The sequence below is a fragment of the Porcisia hertigi genome, chromosome 32 (assembly GCF_017918235.1).
Source record: "Porcisia hertigi strain C119 chromosome 32, whole genome shotgun sequence".
NCBI classification, from domain to species: domain Eukaryota; phylum Euglenozoa; class Kinetoplastea; order Trypanosomatida; family Trypanosomatidae; genus Porcisia; species Porcisia hertigi.
Window position 1 is genome coordinate 1,089,158 of NC_090591.1, and position 21,385 is coordinate 1,110,542.

The 21,385-nt window shown below is 55.8% G+C and overlaps 6 protein-coding genes across 6 annotated transcripts; all 6 read right to left on the reverse strand.

Moving 5' to 3' along the window:
* Positions 1-1,444: 1,444 nt before the first annotated feature.
* JKF63_02644 (uncharacterized protein) lies at positions 1,445-2,791 on the reverse strand (the record flags this gene model as incomplete). Its single annotated transcript, XM_067898668.1, has 1 exon — positions 1,445-2,791. The coding sequence occupies one exon, from the start codon at positions 2,789-2,791 to the stop codon at positions 1,445-1,447; it is 1,347 nt and encodes a 448-aa protein (XP_067754825.1).
* A 1,530-nt stretch (positions 2,792-4,321) lies between these two features.
* Positions 4,322-5,548, reverse strand: JKF63_02645 (uncharacterized protein; the record flags this gene model as incomplete). The annotated part of the gene is made up of 1 exon (XM_067898669.1): positions 4,322-5,548. The coding sequence occupies one exon, from the start codon at positions 5,546-5,548 to the stop codon at positions 4,322-4,324; it is 1,227 nt and encodes a 408-aa protein (XP_067754826.1).
* A 1,856-nt stretch (positions 5,549-7,404) lies between these two features.
* JKF63_02646 (uncharacterized protein) lies at positions 7,405-10,605 on the reverse strand (the record flags this gene model as incomplete). Its single annotated transcript, XM_067898670.1, has 1 exon — positions 7,405-10,605. One exon carries the CDS (start codon positions 10,603-10,605, stop codon positions 7,405-7,407), a length of 3,201 nt encoding a protein of 1,066 aa, XP_067754827.1.
* Positions 10,606-11,509: 904 nt separating this feature from the next.
* Positions 11,510-13,210, reverse strand: JKF63_02647 (uncharacterized protein; the record flags this gene model as incomplete). The annotated part of the gene is made up of 1 exon (XM_067898671.1): positions 11,510-13,210. One exon carries the CDS (start codon positions 13,208-13,210, stop codon positions 11,510-11,512), a length of 1,701 nt encoding a protein of 566 aa, XP_067754828.1.
* Positions 13,211-14,511: 1,301 nt separating this feature from the next.
* JKF63_02648 (uncharacterized protein) lies at positions 14,512-16,374 on the reverse strand (the record flags this gene model as incomplete). The annotated part of the gene is made up of 1 exon (XM_067898672.1): positions 14,512-16,374. One exon carries the CDS (start codon positions 16,372-16,374, stop codon positions 14,512-14,514), a length of 1,863 nt encoding a protein of 620 aa, XP_067754829.1.
* Positions 16,375-18,041: 1,667 nt separating this feature from the next.
* Positions 18,042-19,898, reverse strand: JKF63_02649 (uncharacterized protein; the record flags this gene model as incomplete). Its single annotated transcript, XM_067898673.1, has 1 exon — positions 18,042-19,898. One exon carries the CDS (start codon positions 19,896-19,898, stop codon positions 18,042-18,044), a length of 1,857 nt encoding a protein of 618 aa, XP_067754830.1.
* Between the last annotated feature and the right edge of the window lie 1,487 nt (positions 19,899-21,385).

Consider the following 21,385-nt stretch of genomic DNA (forward strand, 5'->3'; position numbering starts at 1 on the left):
GGGGTACAACTGTGGGGGGGAAAAAACGGCGGATCCGTTTTTGGTGTGTCCGTATAACACTCCTTGTAATGGTTCTATTGAAGGCTTGAACTTGTGGACAAGGAAAGAGAATGTGTAGCGTGAAGGAGGGGAAGGGAGGGGGGAGGGGGTGAGAGACGGAAGTAGCGGGAGGAAGACCACATCCGTTACTCAGAGGACGCGGCAGCAGTGACGGCAGGAGAGAGACCTGGAGAGTAAACAAATATGACGAGACGAGATGGTTGCCTCTTTCTTTAGTTGTGTGGACTCACATGCGCCTCGACCAGCCCTTCACATTAGCACACACACACGCACACACACAGAGAGAGAGAGAGAGAGAGATATACACGGTATACCATTGCCTCTTTGAGCACTTTCTTCATGAAAGCAGCGGTGAGGCGAGACAATTCCTTTCCTTGGGTTGGTCCTCAAAGAAGAGGAAAAACGGATGTGCACATCCCTGCCGCACTCCGCTAATGCACCATCGTCTATGGATACGGCATAGAGTGCGGCGAGAGGCTATTGGTTTCATTACTCTTTTTCCCTTCTTTGTTTCCTTTGTGTTTTTCCAGCCATTCTCCCCTCCCCCTCCGTGAATGGGAGCACAGGAAAAAAAAAAAGAGCCACACAACCTGCTACGACGTCGGTTGGACACACGTCAACCTCCGCCCCCTTCCCACATCCCCCCCCCACACACCCCTATCGCACAGACCGTATCGGAAAGCCAGAGAGAGAGGAAAACACACATGCGCTTTCACCCACGCAGCAGCTGCAGACAGGCTTTCTGCTCCGCCCCCACTCTTGCATGTGTGTGTTATATGTGGAATATTGGACGAGAGAAATGTTGGTGTGCAGATCACAGGAGGGAGAGAAGGTCGGTGATGTGTAGAAGCGGAACGTAGTGAACCAGAAGAGGACACGAGGTTTAAAAAAAAAACATGAACGCACTCTGAGAGAAAAAGAGGGGATCGTACACACACGATGCACACACAGCTTTAGGAAGTAAGGAGAGAAGACACACACACACACACACACAGGGGAAAGGGGGGTCCTCGAGATGCACCGATACAGAAAGGGAACAGAGAAAGCAAGGAAGGACGGGGAAGAAGAGAGACGAAGACCCACGCAGTCACGTGCACACATCACCATGTCCGCTTGCGTCGCGTAAGATGCGAAGAGCTGATTTCAAAGATGAGGGGGGGGGGGCAACAAAAAAAAGTGTCTGCGAACAAATCAGGTTTGTAGAAGTCTGTACCCCCCCCCCGCTCCCCCTCCCCTCCCCTCCCCCTCCCCTCGTAGGCCGCCCCCCTCCTTTTGTTAAATTACGCGCTTAACGGACGCCACAGGACAACAACAGCCAACACTGACTCTCACACGTAGACGCATACACGTCAAGAGCATGAACGATGCAGAGCCTACAAAGGCACTAACCTCTCCTCTTTGCCTTGGATGAGGCGGCCGCGTTCCGGCTGTCGCTCGGCCCGCGAGCCAAACGCGCGCGCTTCAGCTCTTTCATACGCTCAAGCTTCTGCACTGCATTTATGTTCTCGATGGCAAAGGAGACCAAAAGTCGCCGCTGGTCGCCAAACACAGTGGGATTGTTGTTGAGCATGCGGAGGACGTTGAGGGCCACGTTGTGGTTCACAAACTCAATAAATCCATACCCACGGGAGACGCCAGCCGTGTCCTTGAGCAGCTTTACATTACGGATGGGGCCGTACTTGCCCCACTTGCCCTTTTCGGTGTCCTCTGGGCTCTTTTTCAGATAAATGCGCGCCTGCTCAGCAAAGAGACGGCGAAAGTCGTTCTCCGACATGGTGCGCGGCAGATTTCGCACACTAAGGCGAGTCTTGCTAACAAAGTAGTTGCTGGAAGTCAGCTGCTCCTTGCGCGCGGTGTAGTCATCTTGGATCATCTGCAGGTAGCGCGGATGGAGACCCTTCGCTGCAGCGGAGTCTGGAAGCACCAGGCCCTCCTGTAGCAGATACAGGTTGCGCGGATCGTCTGCCGCCACTTTGGTGCGCTTCTTCTTCTTCTGCTGCGCACTAACGGCCTCCTGGGTGTCGGACCTAGAGAGTACGCGCAACACTGTAAACCTGGTGTCGCGTATCGTAAGGAACGGGTCGCGCACCACAAAGGAGTCCGTACGCATCTTGTGCATCAGCCGCTTCGCTTGGTGACGAGAGAGGCCCTCGGTCTGCGCCTTCATCTCTTCCCGCCCTGTTGCCGACACCTCGCGCGCGTTTTTCTGCGCGTATTCAAATATCTTCGCCGCCAACTCCGCAGTGCAGCAGTGCACAAATCCAGTACCGGAGAGCGTCTTGCTCGCACGGTTGCGCACAAGCAGTACGCGCTTGACAGCGCCAAAGTGAGTCTTGAAGTACGTCATGAGCTCCTCCTCGTTCGTGTCGAGCGGCAGTTGCTTGAGAAACAACTGCGTCTCGAGTGGGTCTCGCTGATTCAGTCGCTCCTCCTTCTCTTCATCGACATCGCTCTGCACCTCGCCATCCTCGTCCTCTCCGTCACGCTTAAAGCTGAAGGTGTTCTCCTCGTCATCGCCGGCATCCTCGCCCTCGCGGGCACGCTTGCGGCTGCTCTTCTTCTTGTCCTTCAGCGTGTTGGCCCCGCCGGTGTACACCTTCGCCAACGCTGTCTTCCAGTTTGGTTTCTTCTTCTGAAGTTTGTTGCGTATTTGCTTGCGAATGCGTTGCTGTGCCTTCTTTTTGCGCAGCGTGGACGGTGTCGCCTTGCGTTTCACTGTGCCCTTGGCCATCACCTACTATTGGCTGTGGTTTGTTTGAGTGTCAGGGAGGTGTAGGGGGGGGGGAGAGCCAGAGCCCACTTTGGTGTATCGTAGGACTAGGAAACCCGTTGATGAGAGATGGCGGTGTGCAACAGTCGTGTGATGTGGGAGAGAAAGCGCAAGGAGGGTTCGGTAGCACCACACCCTCAATGAACAAGTACGTTTCCTTCGAATAGGGGAGGGAGATACAGAAAAAGACGGCGGGTGGTGACGAGGGGTGGGGGCCGCGATGGCTCCGAGTCCACCAACCGCATTGCTCGAATACAAATAAAGAGAGAAAAAAAAGAGTGAGCAATAATTAAAAAGGGGGAGGAGAGACGGGCGACCCCCCACACTGTACACACAAACACACCACGTGAACATCTGAAGTGACAGGGAAGGGAAAATAGCACCGGCGCCGCTGGTGTTTTCAAAAGCCTCACACGTCGTGCCAATGCCATCCAGAAACGTGGGAAAAATAGTGCCGCACGTCATGTAAGCAATGCCCTCAGCCTCCCCCCCCCTCCCACAATTAGCAAAAACAACAGCGAGTGGTAAAAGCGAACGTGTCGCACACCCCCCGCAAGTAGACCGCTGAGAGCGGGGGAGGGGGGGGGGAGGATCTGGGGTTAGGAGTGAGGGAAGCACTCCTAACTACACTCCCGACTACATTCAAGCCAGCAAGCCAGGTCCTCATCACCACTCTGGGTGTGTCTGTGTTTGCCAATCTCTGAGTTTCTTTTTCATTCGCTGTTTGTTTTGGTCACAGGGTGGCGCACAGGGGCCCGATCCCGCACATCCCCCCCCTCCCCCGAAAAAAAAAAAAAACACCAGACCAAACGAAATAGGATTCAATACAACGCAGAATGGTTCCCTAAAAACAAAGAGAGAGATGGGGGGCAATGGCATCACAGGCGGCGCGCAGTGCGATACCAACATGTTCGCTGTTGCCTATGCCCCTCTGCCTGCCTCCTCAGCCATGTATTCTGCTTGCTTCCCAGGTCGATGCTAAAGAGTGCGATGCGCGAGGGAGAGGAAGGGAAGGGAAGGGAGGGGGGGGGGAAGGCAGAACAAAGGAAATATTACGCTTGGTGATTGCACCACTGTCGTTGTCATCCCTCCGTCCGTCAAGGTGCAGATGATACGGCTGCAAAAAGCGGAGCGAGTGATAACAGGAGAATAAGAGGTGTATATGGCGACCTTGTACCCTTCCCAAAACTCTGTATGTGTGTTTGTGCCAGTGTCGTCCAACACTCACACTCAGCCAAGGCACCTTCACACCCTCGCATTAGTTCTCAGGCAAACCGTACGGTACACCTTTCGACACCCCCTCCTCCCTCTACAGAACCACTCACAAGTCCTGTGCACTCCACGGCATATTCTGTTTGCGCACGTTTCGACTCCCCAGCCTCCTTTTTTTCGGCCAGCCACACACACACACAGAAAGAACATACACGCAGAACATACGCCTTGTACATGACAAACACGATTGCGACACGCGACAGAATCGCACGCCTCATCCTACATATCCACCAGGCGAGAAAGCTTCTGAATTCGGTTCAGCAGCAGATCGCCGCTCTTCACAATGCGGTGATAATCGAAGTTCGTCGTGTCCCCACGGTATGTCTCGACGCTGCCATCGACACGATCCACCTTGCACGCAACACGCTCGTTGGAGATCAGCGTGCACAACATGTTATCCAGCGCTGGCACCGGAATGCCGAAGGCAGCCCCCATCGACTCTAGCGTGACGCTGCTGTATGAGTCCAGGAACTGTGTGAAGATGAGCACTCGCATTTCACGGAAGAAGTAGCTCACATGTGGAGAGAGGTAGACAATCTTGCGGAGATGCTGACACACCACCTCCAGATTGGGGAAGACTTTATTGTACTGGCAGTCGTAGATCGAGTTCACCAATTCCCGCACATCATCGACGCCGATGCGATTGACCTCCGGGCTATAGACGATCCGCTTGCGCAGCTCCGGTCGACTGAGCACTGGAAGACTCGCGACTACGGTGACAAAGACAAAATCTTGGAACGACAGCAACTCGCCAGCCGCAAACGTCGTGAGGGAGTCGAGCAGCAACGCTGACCCACGCTGGAAGTCGCGAATAAAGACGTGGTAGATGCCCTCATACACGCGTAGGCGGTTGCGGCGCTCCCAGTCGCCATCCTTCATGAGACGGTGTGCATCCGTGATGCCCTTGGCAGCAATGCTGTTGTCGGAAAAGGCAATGCCGAGACGAATGCGCTGGAAGTACAGGTCTAACTTTGGGCCTGTGGCGAGCGTCTTGGCGGCGCACTCCTCATTCGTCTTCATACACATTTCCAGATCTCCGATGCGGGCGTAGTGGTCGCACTTGGCCTGTAGCAAATCGCGCACCTCCGTGTCTCCAAGGTTGTCGACAGCATCCTTCAGTCGTGCGTCAAAGGCAGCCACTTTCTTGGCGTTAATGGCATCCATCTCCGCCAGTTTTGATTCGTCGAGAGGAGCCCCGAGCGCTTCACAAACTAGGCGGATGTACGGTGCCATGTTGTGTGTCTCCATCTCCTCCATCATGGCCGCTTTGGCCGCCTCGCGCTCCTCAGAGGTGCTCCAGGGAGAAGTCAGTGTATGGCGCATATACAGTAGCGTAAGCAGCGGATCTACCGGGATGTCAGCATCGTCGATCTCCGGCGCTGGCTCCTCCTCTTCGTTCTTGTGGAGGTCCTCCTCGAGGCTGCGCGGCGGTGGTGGGGACGACATTGGCGCGATATCTTCTTTTTTTTTTGCGTCGCTGCAGGGCGCACACACACACACACACACACACACACCTATAAAAGGGGGGAGGGGTATACTCTTCTAGTCTAGGTATACCTGCATAGATATGGGGTAGATGCAGGGAGGTGATCCGAGAAGAGGGATTTAGTGGTTCGCCACGCTACTGATCCCCCCTCCCCTAGTCTGAGCACCCGAAGAAAGACGAAGTTTTCAAGCCCCTTCTCACGACTGCGTATGCGCAAAAGCGGTGGGTGCGGGGTGTGTGGTGCCGTAACCGTGAGGATGCAAGAAAAGTGAAAAAGGACGCGGTGGGGGGAATGAAGCTTTGATGGGCGGTGGGTGTCACAACGTAGAGTGGTATAACAAGCGAGGCGAACTAAAGTTAAAATCGAGCCACAAACGAATGAAGGGAAAGGGTTGTGGAAGGACGGGGAGAAGGTGGGGGGGAAGCAGTCAACTGAGTAAAGCACCAGAATCATAACGGCGATGCGCAGAGCATGAGGCAAAAGGAAAAGAAACAACCGGAGAAAAACGTGAAGAGCGAGACAACACACATCGAGTCTCGTCGAGGATAGTGCAGGGATCGAAGGACTTGGAAGGGGGGGGGCTGTACGTAAAGGGAATGTTCAATACACATCAAGCGGCCTTGCTGCCATTCCACTCACCGTGCATATTGTGTCGTGTGGTGGCGGGTTCCCTACGTACAACGCGAAGGACATGACGTCCACCAGCGCAAACACTGGAAGGCGTTGCGCCCAGCAGTTTGCATTACGCGATTTACACCAGGTCATATACGGCAATGTCGAGGAGAAAAAGCCTCAAGAGAAGCCACACGGCATTGCTCCTCTCGAGGTCCCACGACGACGGGGTCTCGCGACCGACGAAAAGTTGCCGTCTCTTTTGGAAAGGGGAGGAGGGGGAGTGAGAGTTCTTTTGTTCCTCTGCTTCGCCTTCTCAGCTCGTCAGCGATCCATCGAGAAGAGAGCATACGGAGGGGTGTGAAGTGCAGTGAATGCCAGAAAAAAAAGATATTTTTTTTTGTAGGGGAGGAGGAGGGGGGGAGGGGGTAAGCGTTCACACCTAACGGAGCGTAGAGCTCCCATGAACAACGACAGTGGGGGATTCACCGCCGCAAAAGTTCAGATAACACCATGCACAGCGACTGGAGGGGGGGGGCGATCTGAGAGCAGGACCAGTGGAGGAGGCCGGGCGGAGAAGCAGGGACCAGGAGGAAGATGAGCAAGTGACACGCTGATATCGCCGTGAATGACACCCTATCGGCATCAGTAGTGAGCCTGCACAGCACGCATATACAGAAAGAAAGGAGTACATACACACACTTCCCCTCCCTCCCTCCCTCCCTAGTCAGCTGCCCGGTAACATTCCAAAATCGCCAAAAAAAAGGAAGAGAGGGGGAGAACGATACACGGTGTCTTCGAGGATTAGACGCACGCACGCTGCGCCCACCCCACTCCTCCTCCCCTCCAACTGGTGCATACGCACGCATGAAACGGAAAGGGCGGGGGCCCGTAGCGCGATGATGTACAGGTATAACAAAAGCTGTTGTGGTGGCCTTTTGGGGAGGGGGAGGGGGGAGGGAGGCGCTGCGAAGGCTGGAGCACCTCACCAAGACCCATTAGAGCGTCATAGTACAGGCCACGCGATCAATTGCAACCCATCTAGGGAGACGCAGAGAGAATACACATGCGTACACACACACAAACATACACACCAAGAAACGTACCGGCGCATCCATAAGACGCATGCGCAACTGTGTGGGGATGATCGAAAAAAAGCGAGGAACAGGACAATCATGAGCACAAGCCCTTTCTGCCTCCTTGTTAGGGCCCCTCATACCTGAGAACGGCGTCTATCTGCGCGTCAAGCACCGCCCATGGGTTTGTCAGGGGCCGAGAACTCGATGCAGAGCCGCGAATGCGAGAGCGGGCCGCTGCAGCGTCTCCGGCCACAGATTGACGCGCTGGTGTCTGCGCGAACTCTCTCTGCGAGTGCATCGGCGCGCACCTGTGGAGAGACGAGGAGGGTGAAAAAGTGTTGCGGCGCATCAGCGCGTATGGCGAAGCGGATGGCGTGTTATCTCGGTGAGGAATAGGGGACAGAGGTGACTGTGAGAGACTGGTGACGGGCAGGTGATGTGGGCTTGATATCCCCCACCCACCCTTACGGTTTCCGGTCAGGCGTGGCGCGGAGTGAAGGGAAAGGTTTGCCATGGCCCGCTTCGGATCAGTCAGACCACTTCGCTCGCAAACAGCCTTGAGAAAGTTCTCATCGCGGTAGGCGGACCCCGAGCGGAGGAGCTCAAGCTCATTCATCACGCGCACGTCAGCCGCCGATGCCATCACGTCCTGAGGCCTCATTTGGGACTCGGAAGAACCCCGGCAGCCCGCAGCATTGCCACCCCTCGGGTATGGCGCATCCACTGAGCCCGGCTTCGCCGAAGACCTCGCCAGCCCCCCCTCCACGCCGAGACGAGGCTCACTCATCTTAGACGTCCCCGTGAAGTCACGGTTCGGGGTGAAAGTGCACCCAGCGTAGTGACGCTCCTCCTCCATCTCGGTGAGATGCTGCAGCCGTCGTTGCCGTGACTCCATCCACTCCGTGTTTCGGGCGAGGAAAAACTCTACCCTCTCAGAGAGCGGCTGATCTCTGGAGGCGGACGAAGGAAGGGGATCTGATGACCTCCTCGACTTCACATCTTCCGTGTTGGGCTCTTTCTTGGGATTAACGGAGCGCGCGTAGATGGGTGTGCCACCAGTCTTGTGCAGCGCCATCTTCGCTGACCGCTGAGAGATTTGAGGGTGAAAAGTTTCCTGCGCCGTCGCCTCCGCGAGAATGCCCTCCCAGTTCTTTTTCTTGCGTACCACCGCCGCCTCGAGCGACGCCATGAAGCGCGTCTGATGCGCCTCTGTCATGTTCTTCTTCTGCAAGTGAGACAAGGGGGAGTGTTCGGGTGTCGCGCCTCCATTAGCGGTGTCAGCGCCATCAGCGTCATCGCCCTGCGGCGCAGGTGGCGACCCACGGATTCTGCCGGGGACGCTCTGCCATTTCTCACATCCCCTCCTCTCTCGCAGGTAACGCCGGAGAACAAAGTCTAGCCCGGATCGGCGCAGCTCTTCGCGAAACTCCTGCTGCTCCTCCTTGGACAAGTCATCGTAGCTCACGCGATGCCCGTCTTTCCACGCTGCTGGAAGAGCGTTGGGGCGAAAAAGGGGCTTTCCTGTGCCAGCCTCGAAACGCACCAAGTCAGGATCGCGGAAGCGTGTCTGCAGGCTCGCCGCCGCCTTTTCACGACGCTCTGCATCCTCCGCGACACGGCTCAGAAACCCTCTCACAGCGTCCCCACCACCGCTCTTGGACGGACGAGAGACCGAGGTGTTCTGCAGGAGCAGCGGCGAGGGTTCGCCAGCCGCTGCAGCCTCATTGCCGAACCGGCGAAAGGCGCGCAGCACAGCATCCTGTTCCGCCGCCGTCGAAGAGGTGACGGGTTCACCGAACTGTTGCTGTGAGATGGATGTGGTGGCAGCAAGTGCATGTGCGGGCACCAACACACCCACCTCACCCTCCTGTAAGTCCTTACATGGCCGTTTCGCCTCCCACAAGCACGGGCGAGACTTGAGCCGCTCCTGCACTCTCGGCTGTGCCAATAGACGTAGGCTGCGTTTCGTGACCACCCCACCCGCGACGGGTATGCCGCTCTTCGCTGCGGCTGCAGCCCGCTGCTCCGCCTGGACCTCAGCGAGGTGGTCGCATTTCTGGCGCAACCGGCGTTCCGTCGCCGCTTTCCATTCCAAACACCTTTTTATGAATTTCTTCGTGCCCTTCGCCCCCATGCGCCGGTCTTTCTTCGATGGAGCCCGGTTAAAAGTACAGAGACGAAGCTCCTCTAGCTCTAGCGCTTGTGCTCGCGCGGCTTGCTTGGCGGCATCTGACGCACGCTTTTTTATGGCAGCCTCATAGAGCTCCTCGCACTTCGAACGTTCCAGCTCACTCGCATGCAGTAGTGCCGCTCGCCGGCGATCGCGGCGGCGGACATCTGATATCTGCTCCAGAACGTCAAGTAGAAAGTGTCCTGAGGAGACCGCGGCGTTCTTCACCGCAGTGCAGGTCTCCTCAGCGGCGCAGTACAGCAGCAGCAGCCCAACAGGCAAATCGTGCAGAGCGCTTCGAGGTGTTTCTGTGGAGACCGCACACCTTTTGCACGTATCTGCTGTTGCTGGACCTGCAGAATTGGAAGCTCCGAGGATGCCGCGCAGAAGTGCAGCAATGTACGCGGTTGTGACGCTACTACCGCTGCATGCCAATTTAGAAAGTGTCGCTGTGGATAAGCTGTGTTCACCACCCACGCTTTGCCGCACCGTACAAGGGCTCGAGTAGGATGCAGCTTTCCGTGGTGTCCTCTGTGACGCCTCCGCCTTTGCAGAGGTTTTCTTGGGAATCGGAATGTGAGGAACGATGCTGACATTTGTCCTCGCCTGGAAACAGGTAGTGGCGTCGTTGCCGAGGTGCGGCGTGGGTGACCCTGACGCTGCGGCGGCAGGGGAGTTCGCTGGAGGTGACACGAGCTCGGAGAGAGGCGCTTCACTTCTCGCTGCGCCTTTAGAAAAGGGAAGAGAGTGCGTGGGGCCCACCGCGACCGACCCTCGGGGAGGAGACCTGGAGACTGGTGTGCGCGAGCGTGCTCCTCGAAAGGGAGAGGAAAGGCGAAGAAAAGTTTCCATCGCAGGGTGATCAACCGGCGCGGTCGCCTCCGTCGACCCCTCCGTAGAAGCGGATGTGGCCACAACTTTCCCTGAATACGCGGGAATTGCAGCAAGCGCCACTGTGTGATTTGTGCTGCTGTCATTCGGTGCTGTCGCCAGAGCTCTGATAATTGACAGATGTGTTGACGCTGCATCCGTGGAGTTTAAGCGGCGGGCAGCCACATCCAGGAGCTCCTCTAAGGTAAGCATCTCTGTCGTCCTGCTTTCTGGAGCCGGGGCCACGACAGATGAGGCGGTGCTATGAGCCTCGTGTGCCTGCATTCTCGGTGAGTGAGAATTGCGAGAGGCAGGGGGGGGCTCACGTTCGCTATTTCCCGATAAAATTGACCACCAGCACCGGGCGTGTCGCAGTCGCTCTCACCGCTGAGTTCAAGGGGGTTCCTGGCTGGAGTGGGGATAGAACTGGTGCACTGGTTGAACGACCAAGTGCCTGACGCATAATTAAATGATGATGCTCCGGCTGCCTCCACCAAGAGAGCCGCCATCCAGAAGCGACTAAAGATGACACCCTGTGCTTCCTTGCCTCGCTTCGCGCTGACAGATTTGTGGGTATGTGTGTGTGTGTGTGCGCGCGCGCCGTTGGACGAGTTGGTCGCTGTTGTCGAGACGATGATGAAGCGAGGGAGGGAGAGGGAAAAGGGGGGAGGTAAAAATACAGAATCAAAGAATATGAGCAACAGAAGACGTGCACGCGGGAAAAAAAAGAGGAAGATGGTCAGAACTCCTCTCTGTATCCACACTCCGTTGCACTGCGCGTCGCCTCCAGAACGCAGGATAATACGCAAAACTGCAGCTGTAATGGCGGCTACGGCGGAGGGGGTGACGGGGAGCCAATCATTGAAACGAGATGCTCAAGAAAAAGAGTGAAAAGGCACACACACACACACACAAATCACCTCTCATGTAGGAAAGATGAATGGCGGAAGGCAGAGGAGATGAAGGAGATGCAGCCGTGGTGAAGAACCCGTCATTCTTTTTATGGGTGCGTTGCTGCGTGCCAACGGCGCAACGTGAAGATGGGACGACAGAGATGATGAACAGGGGGAGGGGGGGAGGGGGGGACACAGCGTAGTTTAGAGCTTGTTTGAGCGGTTCCTTCTTGAGGAAGACTTACACACACACACACACTTACACACACACACACACATACACACATACACACGTACTACTCCCTCTCGCTCTCCAGCTCTCGCATGAAGAGTGATTTACGTTTTGGCTTCTGTCGCTGACCAGAAAAGAGAGGCGCGATTGTGGCGCCTGATGCGACGCCGTTAGCAGCACCATCAGCACCACTCGCTATCCCCTCCTCGTGCTCCACGATGTCACCAATAGTGTAGGTGCTCCGTGGCAGCGACTGGGTGCGCTGTAGAACAGTCTCGGCACCACTATGCTCAACAAAAGAGTTCACTTCACCTGAAAAGGCTGCTTGTGGACTTTGAGCGTTGTCTGCAGAATCCAATGAAGACAACTCGCGAGTTTCCCTCACATCCAGAGAAAATTTGACGTGCCTCTCTTTCCGGTGAGACGATCTGGCAACGGATGCCGATTGGGGGGCCGCAGCGGGGGTATCTCCGTCGGCGCTCGCTGACCCCTCGAGGGGCTGCGCGCGGGTGAGAGCTGCCGTTGGAAGGAACGACGTCGGTGCAGAGTTGCTAACGCTCGCGCCAAGAAAAGAAGCTCTCGCTTGCCCTGCAGGAAATGCGTCCGTTGGTGTGCTGGGTGATGCCATCGGTCTCGCCGCAGCCGAAGCCGCAGCCGCCTCGCCAATGTCGCCTGGGGTTTTGTACGAAAGTGCTCCTCTCCAGCCCACCGATGAGCCCCTGCTGTCTGCGGCACTTGCGAGAGCAACAGACGCAGTGTCCATGGACTGCGGAGCATTACAGGCTGCAGGCACCAGTGCTTGAGGAGAGGTGGGTGATGAGGAGGACACACCCGTGCCCTCCGTGGTCCTCACGTTGTCGTCGTTCGCAGAATCAGCGGTGCGTCGCCGGTCCAGCTCGGCACGGACACGCCTCTCCTTCTTGGCAATCATGCGCTCCGTCATGACGCGCTCCACGTATTCGTCGTCGTCGAGACGGTCACACAGTTCAGCCTCCAGAGCAATGAGCTCTTCTTCTGTCAGCTCGTCCAGATCATCGAAAGTGGCGAGTGCCGCGTCAATAGTGGAGTAGTCCAACGGCAACTCGGAGGCTGTAGGGGGTTCGCTTGAGGTCGCTAGTGTCGAAGACGGGTGCGGGGGCGCGCAGATTCCAGATGAAGCATAGAGAGGGCTGACAGAAGCACGCCCTGGGTCAGGTGCCCCAGAGTCATCAGGTGCGTTCGCTGGTGCCGAAGGCCCAGAGGAGAGCCCGGCTGCGCTTGATTGCTGCTGTGGCGTCTGGGATGTCGACGAGGACTGTGCCAACCGCTGGGAAGTCACCACTTGAGTTTCCCTCTCCGCCAGCAACTCTGCCATGGCATTCTGTGCCTCGGGCAACTCCGACAGAAATAGCTCCTGTTTTGCCCTGAGAGCGCTCTGCTCCTGCTGGAGGACTTCGGCCTCTCGACGAAGGAAATCAACACGCCGTCCCGCTATTTCGGCCGCCTGAACAGCGCTGCGCTCCGCGAACCAGCCATCGCCAAGCAATACCAAGATTGTGTTCGTCGCGTTCAGCTCCGCGGGATAGTATGCGAGACCACCAGCGACAGGAGCGAGTACTCGTCTTCGACTACGCTCTGTTAATACGTGAAGAGTTTCCTTGAGAGTGCTGTATTGGTGCAGCTTCTCTTGCGCTCGTCGCAGCTGCTCTTCGTTTTGCCGAAGCAAGTAGAGGTATAACTCTGCCCCGGTGAGCACCTCTCCCTCGCCGTACTCCTCCGCACGCATGGCGCCGTTCAGTCACCCCACGAGTAGAACGTAAGAGGTCGTGGCCGTGGAAACCTTTTCTCTCCCCCGTCCCTCCCCTCCCCCCGTCGCTCGCGTGACGGTCAAGGTTACCGCAAGATAAAAGCACAGTTGTAGCGAAAACAATGCGAAAAAAAGGAGAAGTAGAAATTGAGATGGAGTAAGCTGAGTTCAAACAGATCGCTTCTGAGCAGCAGCAGCAGCAGGCGCAGCATCGAAGCGGAAGCGTACACGTTCGAACTAAGACATAGGAGGGGCCTCTTGAGTCGAAAGACGAGAGGCCCTCTCAGCTGGCATACGCTTGACGCACACACACACACACACACACACACAGCTCAGCATCTTGACCGGGTGCATGCACAGTACTGAGATTGAAACTCTCAGAGTGCCCAGGCACCTGTGCCCTTGTCTGTTCTTGCTGCCCCAAAGTCTGTTTCGTTACTTTGGTTGGGGTGACGGTGCAGATGCATGTATGTTCAGGTGCAGTCTCGTCACTGGAAGATGTCACGAGGGAAAGTCGTCCACCACGTTTGAGAGAACCGTCAGTGCCGTCTCCACTACGTGTACTCGCCGTTAGAAATAATCCTTTCGGAAGCAGCTCGCCCGTGTTAATGCAGATTGAACGCAGTTGAGCAACCAGCACATCGTCCGCAAGCTGGCAGGAAAAAGGAAGTGGACCACAGGGACCACGAAATACGGTGATGCAACAGGATTGCAGCAGCGTTCCTCGTCGAATCCAGTGGGGGGGGGGGGGGCAAGAGCGAGACGCGGACAGGGTGAGAAAAGAAAACACAATCATTGGCGAGTTCAGCAAGACCTACAACGTGCAGCTCCATGCCTGCTTTGGGGTGCCGCAACCGCTTTCTCCTTCGCACACCGCCCCCATCCTTCGCTCGTGGATAAGATTCAAGATCATCACAGACACACATACTATACATCACAAGTCAACGGAGCAACAGAAAGAGGGAGAGGACAAACTGGAAAGCGAAGAGGAGACACGACGACGATGAAAGAAGACGGGCAGAGGTGTAGGCGCAAAAGGGGTGCACACCAATAGGGTGACACTCCCAAGAAGGGAGCTTAGCACCGTTGCAACCTACAGCAATACGGACGAAGAGAGAGAGAGTGTGTATGTATGTGTGTGTGGTCGCGTGTGTATTCCCCAGGGGCAAGATTGAACCGACACTGCCCGAGACTAAATAGCACCACGAAGAGACATGGGAAATTTTAGAAAAAAAGGAATACGACGACGCTCGGAGACACTCACGTAGGCACATTGCAATCTAAGCAGCTGCCGCTTGCACCTTTGCTTTACCAGCAGACGCAGCGACGAGCGTGTCCATGCGAATCTTCTCAGCTAATCGATTACAGTCGTCGCGCAAGTCGTTGTCGTATGGCGTAATGCGCAGGGCTCGCTCCAGGTAGCCGTGCGCCTTGTGGTACTCCTTCATTCCACAGAGGGCGGCTGCGCTGCGCACATAAGCCTTGAGAAGCATGTAAACGTGGCCGCTCTGCTCGCCCAACTTCTTTGCGGCAGCGCGGCGCTGGCAAACAAGGGTATCCCTGTTGCTTGCCCCCTCCGTCCCTTCCTCCGCATTCGCCGTCCTCGACGCCGCCGAGTCCGGATCGTCGTCCTCGTCGTCGTCACTGTCGAGCTGGTCAGCTGCCAGCCCGCCAGGCTGCTCCAATGCAGCAGCAACTTCACTACAGAACTGCACAATGTCATCGCAAACCTTCAGAGCCTCCTTGAACTTACCTACACGCAGCATCGCCGCTACGAGGTTTGCCTTTGCTCGCATGTGAAACGGCTCCTCTTCAAGTATGGCACTGTAGGTGGCGCTGGCATCCTCGTATGACCCCTGGTGGTACTGCGTTGCCGCCTCCTGCAAACGAGTGAAGAGAGGGTCGGTGCGCGCGTCCTCCTCCGTGATGCCGCATTTTTTCATGTGAGCCTCAATCATAGCCAAGTCGGACGCAACATCATCATCGATTGTCGGGTCACGATAAGCCGCTGCCATGCGCAAATCAGCCACGCCGCTCTTGAGGTCATCAGCCCAACAGTACGCGGCGCCGCGACGAGCATGAAGCTTCGTCATGAGCCCTCGGTATCGCTCCTGTGTGACCTCGCTCGCTGGTGTGTTGGCCAGCATTGTCAGAGCCAGCGAGCAGTCCTCGATCGCCCTCTTGTAGTCTGCCAGCTGCAGGTAACACGCAGACCTGTTCATTACACAAGTCAGGAAGGCACCATCGCGCTTAATAGACTCCGAGTACGCGTTCACCGCCGCCTTCCATTGCTGTGCACAGTAAGACTTATCCGCCCGCTCCTTCCAGAACATTGGCGTGTCCTCAATGGAGACTGGCTTATAGCGGCTCTGGCGGTAGTACTCCTCATCTCCGCGCGAGCGCGTCGGCATCGCAAATGTTTTTGGCGTAAAGTCAATGGTTACATTGACGGTGTCCACCTGCCTAATCGCCGGCAGTGTGGTGGCCGATGTCGACGCGGGAGTCACAGGCGCGGCAGCCGTGACAGCAGCGAGGGTGTCTGTCACAGACTGGGGAGGGCTCATAGACTTGGTGTTGTCGAGCAGTGACCAGGAAGAAGAAGTTGTGACCGCGCCTGGAGTCGCGTGACTGTGCTCCCATGCGTACAGCTCCTTCTCGGCGGCCTCCTTCTCTGCATTCACTCGCTGCTCGATCTGCGCGCGTTGTGCCTTTTCCACGTCCCACTGCGCCTCAAGCATACGGCGCTTCTCCATCTCTCGCTGAGCCACACGTGCATCCAGCTGCGCTCGGTACCGCTGCTCTGCTCTTTGCATCGATTCCTGTCGCCGCTGCAGCAAAGCCGGTTTGCCAACAGAAGACTGATGCATGCAAAGAGCGTCCCAGACAAGATCCACTTCCACCTTGTGAAGTTTCACTTGCAGCAAGATGCAGTCCGGCTCATCGGTGAAGTGGTGTGTTGACTTGGCCAAATCAACCTCGTGCAGCAGGTCGAGCGCCAGCAAGTACTGCGGCGGTGCATTGACCTTCAGGAAAACGTCGGCAATAAGAACATCGACGGCTTCCTTCTTGCAGCCTTTGATGGTGATGTGCAGGAGCACGTCCTCGCCTGTCTGTTCCCAGGTGAACTGCGGCTTCACCGGCATTGTCGCCTAAATGTCTGGTCTGTGCGCGCGTTGTGTGTGTGTGTGTGTGTGTGTGTGTTTGTGTTTGTGTGAAATATGATGTGCGTTGCGTTTGGCTGCCTCCGAGAGAGGAGAGGCAAAGGAAACTACTGCCAAGTGTATATCCATATATACACAGGATACAAGAATGTGCACGTACAGAAAGCCAGAAGTGATCAAAGAAAGAGAAAGAGTGTGTGTGTGTGCTATGAGTGAAGACGAAGACGACAGAAGCAAACAGACGTTGATCATCGCCATTGTAAACCCAAACATGCGATCCCTCTCAACGTCGGGGTTTGCATTCGATGGATTACACACGAACGGATACCGACGTGAATAAACGCCGACACACCTCGAAGGGGCACAAAGGCAACACGTGTGTCGGAAGCACACCCTCTTTACTTTCTGGACTCTCAAGCCACCACCACCCGAAAAACAAAATGAGTGAATAATAGATCTAACGACGAAGGGGTGGGGAAGGCACGATAGCAGCAAATGGGGGGGGGGTGAGGGCAGACAGAAAAACAAACAGGAAGTCATCTCCACACCACCACCACCCCCCAGTCCGGTCTCCTCCATACGCCGCGAATGACCAGGTCTCATGCTCTCTATTTCATTTTCCCAATGGGAGAACAAAAAAAAGAGAGAGCACACACGCGCACACACATGCGTATGTGACTGCGACTATTTTCTTCGTTAAACATATAGTCCGTACCCCACGAAGAATCCCAGGCAAGAGGGGTAGATGTACATAAACGGTGATGTGAGTTATCGCGAGGATACTCGCACACAGCAAACATAGCCATGGAACTAAAGGTGGGACGCCGCCCATCACGAGAGCCTTGTGTAGAACGCGTGCCGAGGGACCGATACGCACAAAAAAAAAGAGACAGCATGACAGGTTGCGCATCATCCACATTGAAAAGCTCAACATCGAGATTGCAGCAATATGCCCCTAGTGATCAGTGTAAACGCCACGGAAGAGGTTTAAAGAGAAGGCAAGCAACTTAGGGGGTGAGGGGGGGAAGGGAGGGGGGGTCAACAAGCACAAGCAAATGAAACGCCGTGGGGAATAAAGTAGAAAATAGGGAACAACTTCAAATTTAAAAAGCGCGTGCGTGTGCGTGTGTGTGTGTGTCGGGAAGGGGGGAATCACGCGCGCAATCGCACACACAGGCAAGCACCTGAAAGAGTGACTTCCCTGCAGAAACATGAAAGCAACAAACGAACTTGAACACAAAAGAAGGTCACGCCCTCCTCCCCCACCCCGTTAGAAGCAGCTTCTCTCATATATATATGTATACATATATACATATATACATATATATGTGTCTGTGTGTGGATGCCCGTTGTATGCTTCCGTGCAGCTCGCGGAGGGAGGGAGACCGTGAAAGAGCATGTAGAAGAGGTGGAAGTAAACGCAGAGGTGCTCGCCGCACCACCTGCGCTAGTTAAATACACACACACACACGCACACACACACTGAGAGAGAAATGAATATCATTCTTGTGTTGTGCGTATCACTCCTTTTTTGCCCTTTGCCTACATCATTGTATGTGTGTGCGCAGGCATGAATCACGTGTATGACATCGGAGCCTGTGGGGGCCCCCCACCCACTCCCACCCATCCCCCCTCCTTTTTTCAACTCGCTAACGCAGAGCACCTCTGCGTCGTGACATCATCTGCGCTGCACCGTTCACTGCTTGGGCCGCCAAGTTGCCAGCGTTTTGCCAACTGCGCCTGAGGGATCCCCGTGCCTTGGCAAAGTGGTAGCCGAGAATATCCCAGAAGTCTACCGTCTCGCTGTCGTTACAGTGGATTACGTAAAAGGGAGGAAGCCCGTCGCTGAGGCAGTGGCTCTCATCGCAGTAAGCGCCAAAGAGAACCGCCTGCTTCAAGTTTAACTCCGCAGCGGTGGTGTGATTCGAGTTTTCCCTCGTGTTTGCGTCCCCTCCTGCGTCTCGGCCGCCTGAAGGTCGGCTCTCGATCATCAGAACGTGCTTGCGCTCTTCCGACACCCGTCGCTGGCTGTCGTAGCACATTTGGAAACACAAGCGGCATATCGGCTCCCAGCCCAGGGAGTAGCGTTGACCGCCGCACTTCACATCGGGGCCCAGCCCTCGCTCGGCGCAGCAGCTAGGGCAGAAAAACTGCCCGCACCGTCCGCACGTAACCCGCGTGACAGTGGCAGAAAAAGGAGTGTGGCAGTCCAAAGCCTGGCAGGCAACACTGTAGCGCGGGATGCAGAGGTACTGCGACGGATCTTTAACTCGCTCACGGTACGCCTGGTGATCCATAACATCGAGCACTCGCAGGAGCGCCCTCGACTCGCAAAGAAGCTCGTGAAGCCTCTCCAGAACAGGGGTGGTCTGGCCGGCGGCGGCGCTCAAAGCGGCATCCATCTTCGCAACGAAGGCATCACAAAGAACAGACTTGTCCTTGGCTCGCACCTGGTTCGCCAAAAGAACGTCGCGGACACGCGTTCGAACAAAAGAGCTGCGCCCGGAGGTCGGATCTAAATTCTCTGCTGCCGCAGCATGTGGGGGCGAGAAATCCCTGGAAGGCGCTGAAGCGGCTGCGGCCTCGGACATCTTCTTTACTTGAGTGGGGTCGGCATCGCGGTGCGCCCCCGCGGTCGCTGTCCAGCCATTTGGCTCCGCTTGGACTCGCCCCAAAGTTTTCAGGAACATTGAGCCCACTCCCTCCGCATGTCTCGATCGCCGCAGAAACGACTCATTAGCGAGCGCCATGCGTGAGAAGGTTGTGAAAGAGCGCACTTCGTCTTCGTCGTCGTCACTTCCTGTAGTGCTGGCGGCGGCGACCTTCTCATCTGCCCAAGACAATCTAGATTCTAGCGTAATCGAAGGAAGTGTGTCCTCACAAGTCGCAGCCGCGGCCTTAGTGACGGGATTCTTCTCCGCTTCGAGGAGCGCCCAGTGCTGAGAGGAGGTCATCCCGTCATCTATTGCGTACCCCACCTCCACCGTACATCCAGTAGGCGATTCAGACGCGTTGTTGTTCAAAGCGGAGACGGTGACGACTGGTTGAGGTGAATCGACGGCGTCAATCTTTGTGGCGCCAACATGAGAAGCAGGAGCTGGGGGAGGAGCAACCTCATCGCCTGTTGTAGCGCTTGATTCGCCGTCCCCGTCGGAGTTCAAGTACACAAAGTCATCGATGCAGGTAAGCTCATACTCCGCGTGTAATGCCTGCAGTTCCTTCGGAGTCAAGCGCCTGACGGCGCAGTCGATCTCCGCCTCTGTGATGGTCGGTGGGGGCTTGAGCACGGTGAAGGAGTCTAAGTCAACGCTGCGAAAAGTGCTGACTCTCTGCTCATTGCCAGCCGCTGAGGAGCCGTCACGGAAGCGGCCCCACGATGCCAAGAGATCTTCGATAGAGTCCAGTGCTGAGGACACGGAAGAGACGTACGCGTGTGTGCGGTCGCGCAATTCTTGTGCGTCACACGGCACCGCTCGCTGGGATGCGGTGTCCGATACGAGAGCCATTCCTACTGACTAAGCAACAACGCCGTAGAAGTATCTGTGTGTATGTATATAATGTGTCGGTGTGTGTGTGTGTGTATGTGTGTATGTGTGTATGTGATGGTTTTGTTGTACTACTTACGGAGGAGGAGGAGGGGGGGAGAAAAAAAAAGAGGAAAAAAAAGTACGGAAGAAATACGTCGCCACAGGCTAAGCGCCGGTCTGTGAATGAGACAAGGAGTTGAAGGAGAAGCGGTGCGGAACGTAAACACACGAGCGCGTATCCACAGTCTCCCATATCAACAAACACACTTCTCCGTACGCTCGTACCGCTGTACTAAAGAAAGCACATGCACAAGAGAAAAAAAAAGAAAAAATCCGGTGAGTGGAGCGTGGAGAGCGAAAAGAAAAAAAAACAGCAGCAGCAGCGGAGCAGAGGCCCGCGGGTGCGGAAAATATCAGCAGGTGTAGAGAAATAGAGAGACGGAAAGGGAGAGGGAGAGAGGGGAAGAGCACGCCAAGGGAAACAAACACGTGGAACAGCAGCGGTAGCAAAAGCGACACCCTCCCACCCGAGGGTCAAACGGAATTCAGATGAAAAGAAGCGCTGAGAGGCAGAACAGAGAAAGAGAGAGAGAGCAAGAAAAAAGAGGGGGCTGAAGAATGAGAAGTGGAAATACAACATGAAAAGAAGTGGGCAAGAAAGGAAACCCGCCACGAAAATCAGAAACACGAGTTTGAGGGTGAGTGGGGCAGTAGTGGGAGCAACGCAGGGGAGTTGAAGCGGATCCTTCAACTTCTCCGATTTCCGTCAAAGAGAGTGCGCCCCTTTTCTCTTTCTCTTGCGCCGGCTACTTTGTGGCTGCGCCCTCTGGTCTATTTTTTTTTCTTATTCCCTGCCTTCCGTTCAAAGCTTCATGTAAAGCTGCACCCCAACGCGCAGAAAGTTGTTGAACGAAAAACAGACCGGTAATTCGTATGTTGTGTACGCAAGTGTGCCGGTGATCTGAGAAAAGAATGAAGAATGCTTCTTTGGTGGGGAAGGGAGGGGAGGGGGAGACGACCGAAACAAAAAACAGATAACAGTGATGGATTGGCGGGAGAGGCAGAAAGCGGCACAGGGGGGGGGAGAGAGTGGGTTCGTTCAGAACGTTTTTCCTCCCGAATAGGGAAGGAGGGGGTGGGGGGCAGTGAAAAGTCGACCTCTCACTGTCTCCACAGCGACACAGCATTAAATGGTACAACGCAAGAGCATAAAAAGAATGCCGCCGCCGCCATCATATGGTGGTCTCGCATCGAATAATTCACGAGCTGTACGCATGTGACGATGCTGCTCTCTGCCATTTTCCACAATTCCTGTTGATTGATTGGCACCAACTGCAAAAAGAAGTAGTGGCACAAATATATCCAAAGTATGCACACGTTGCCGACGACGAATCAAGCCCCTGCACAGACCCACACGCACAGGACAGTCGCGAGAGGACCCGACCCACGAAGGGCAGGTCCAGCTT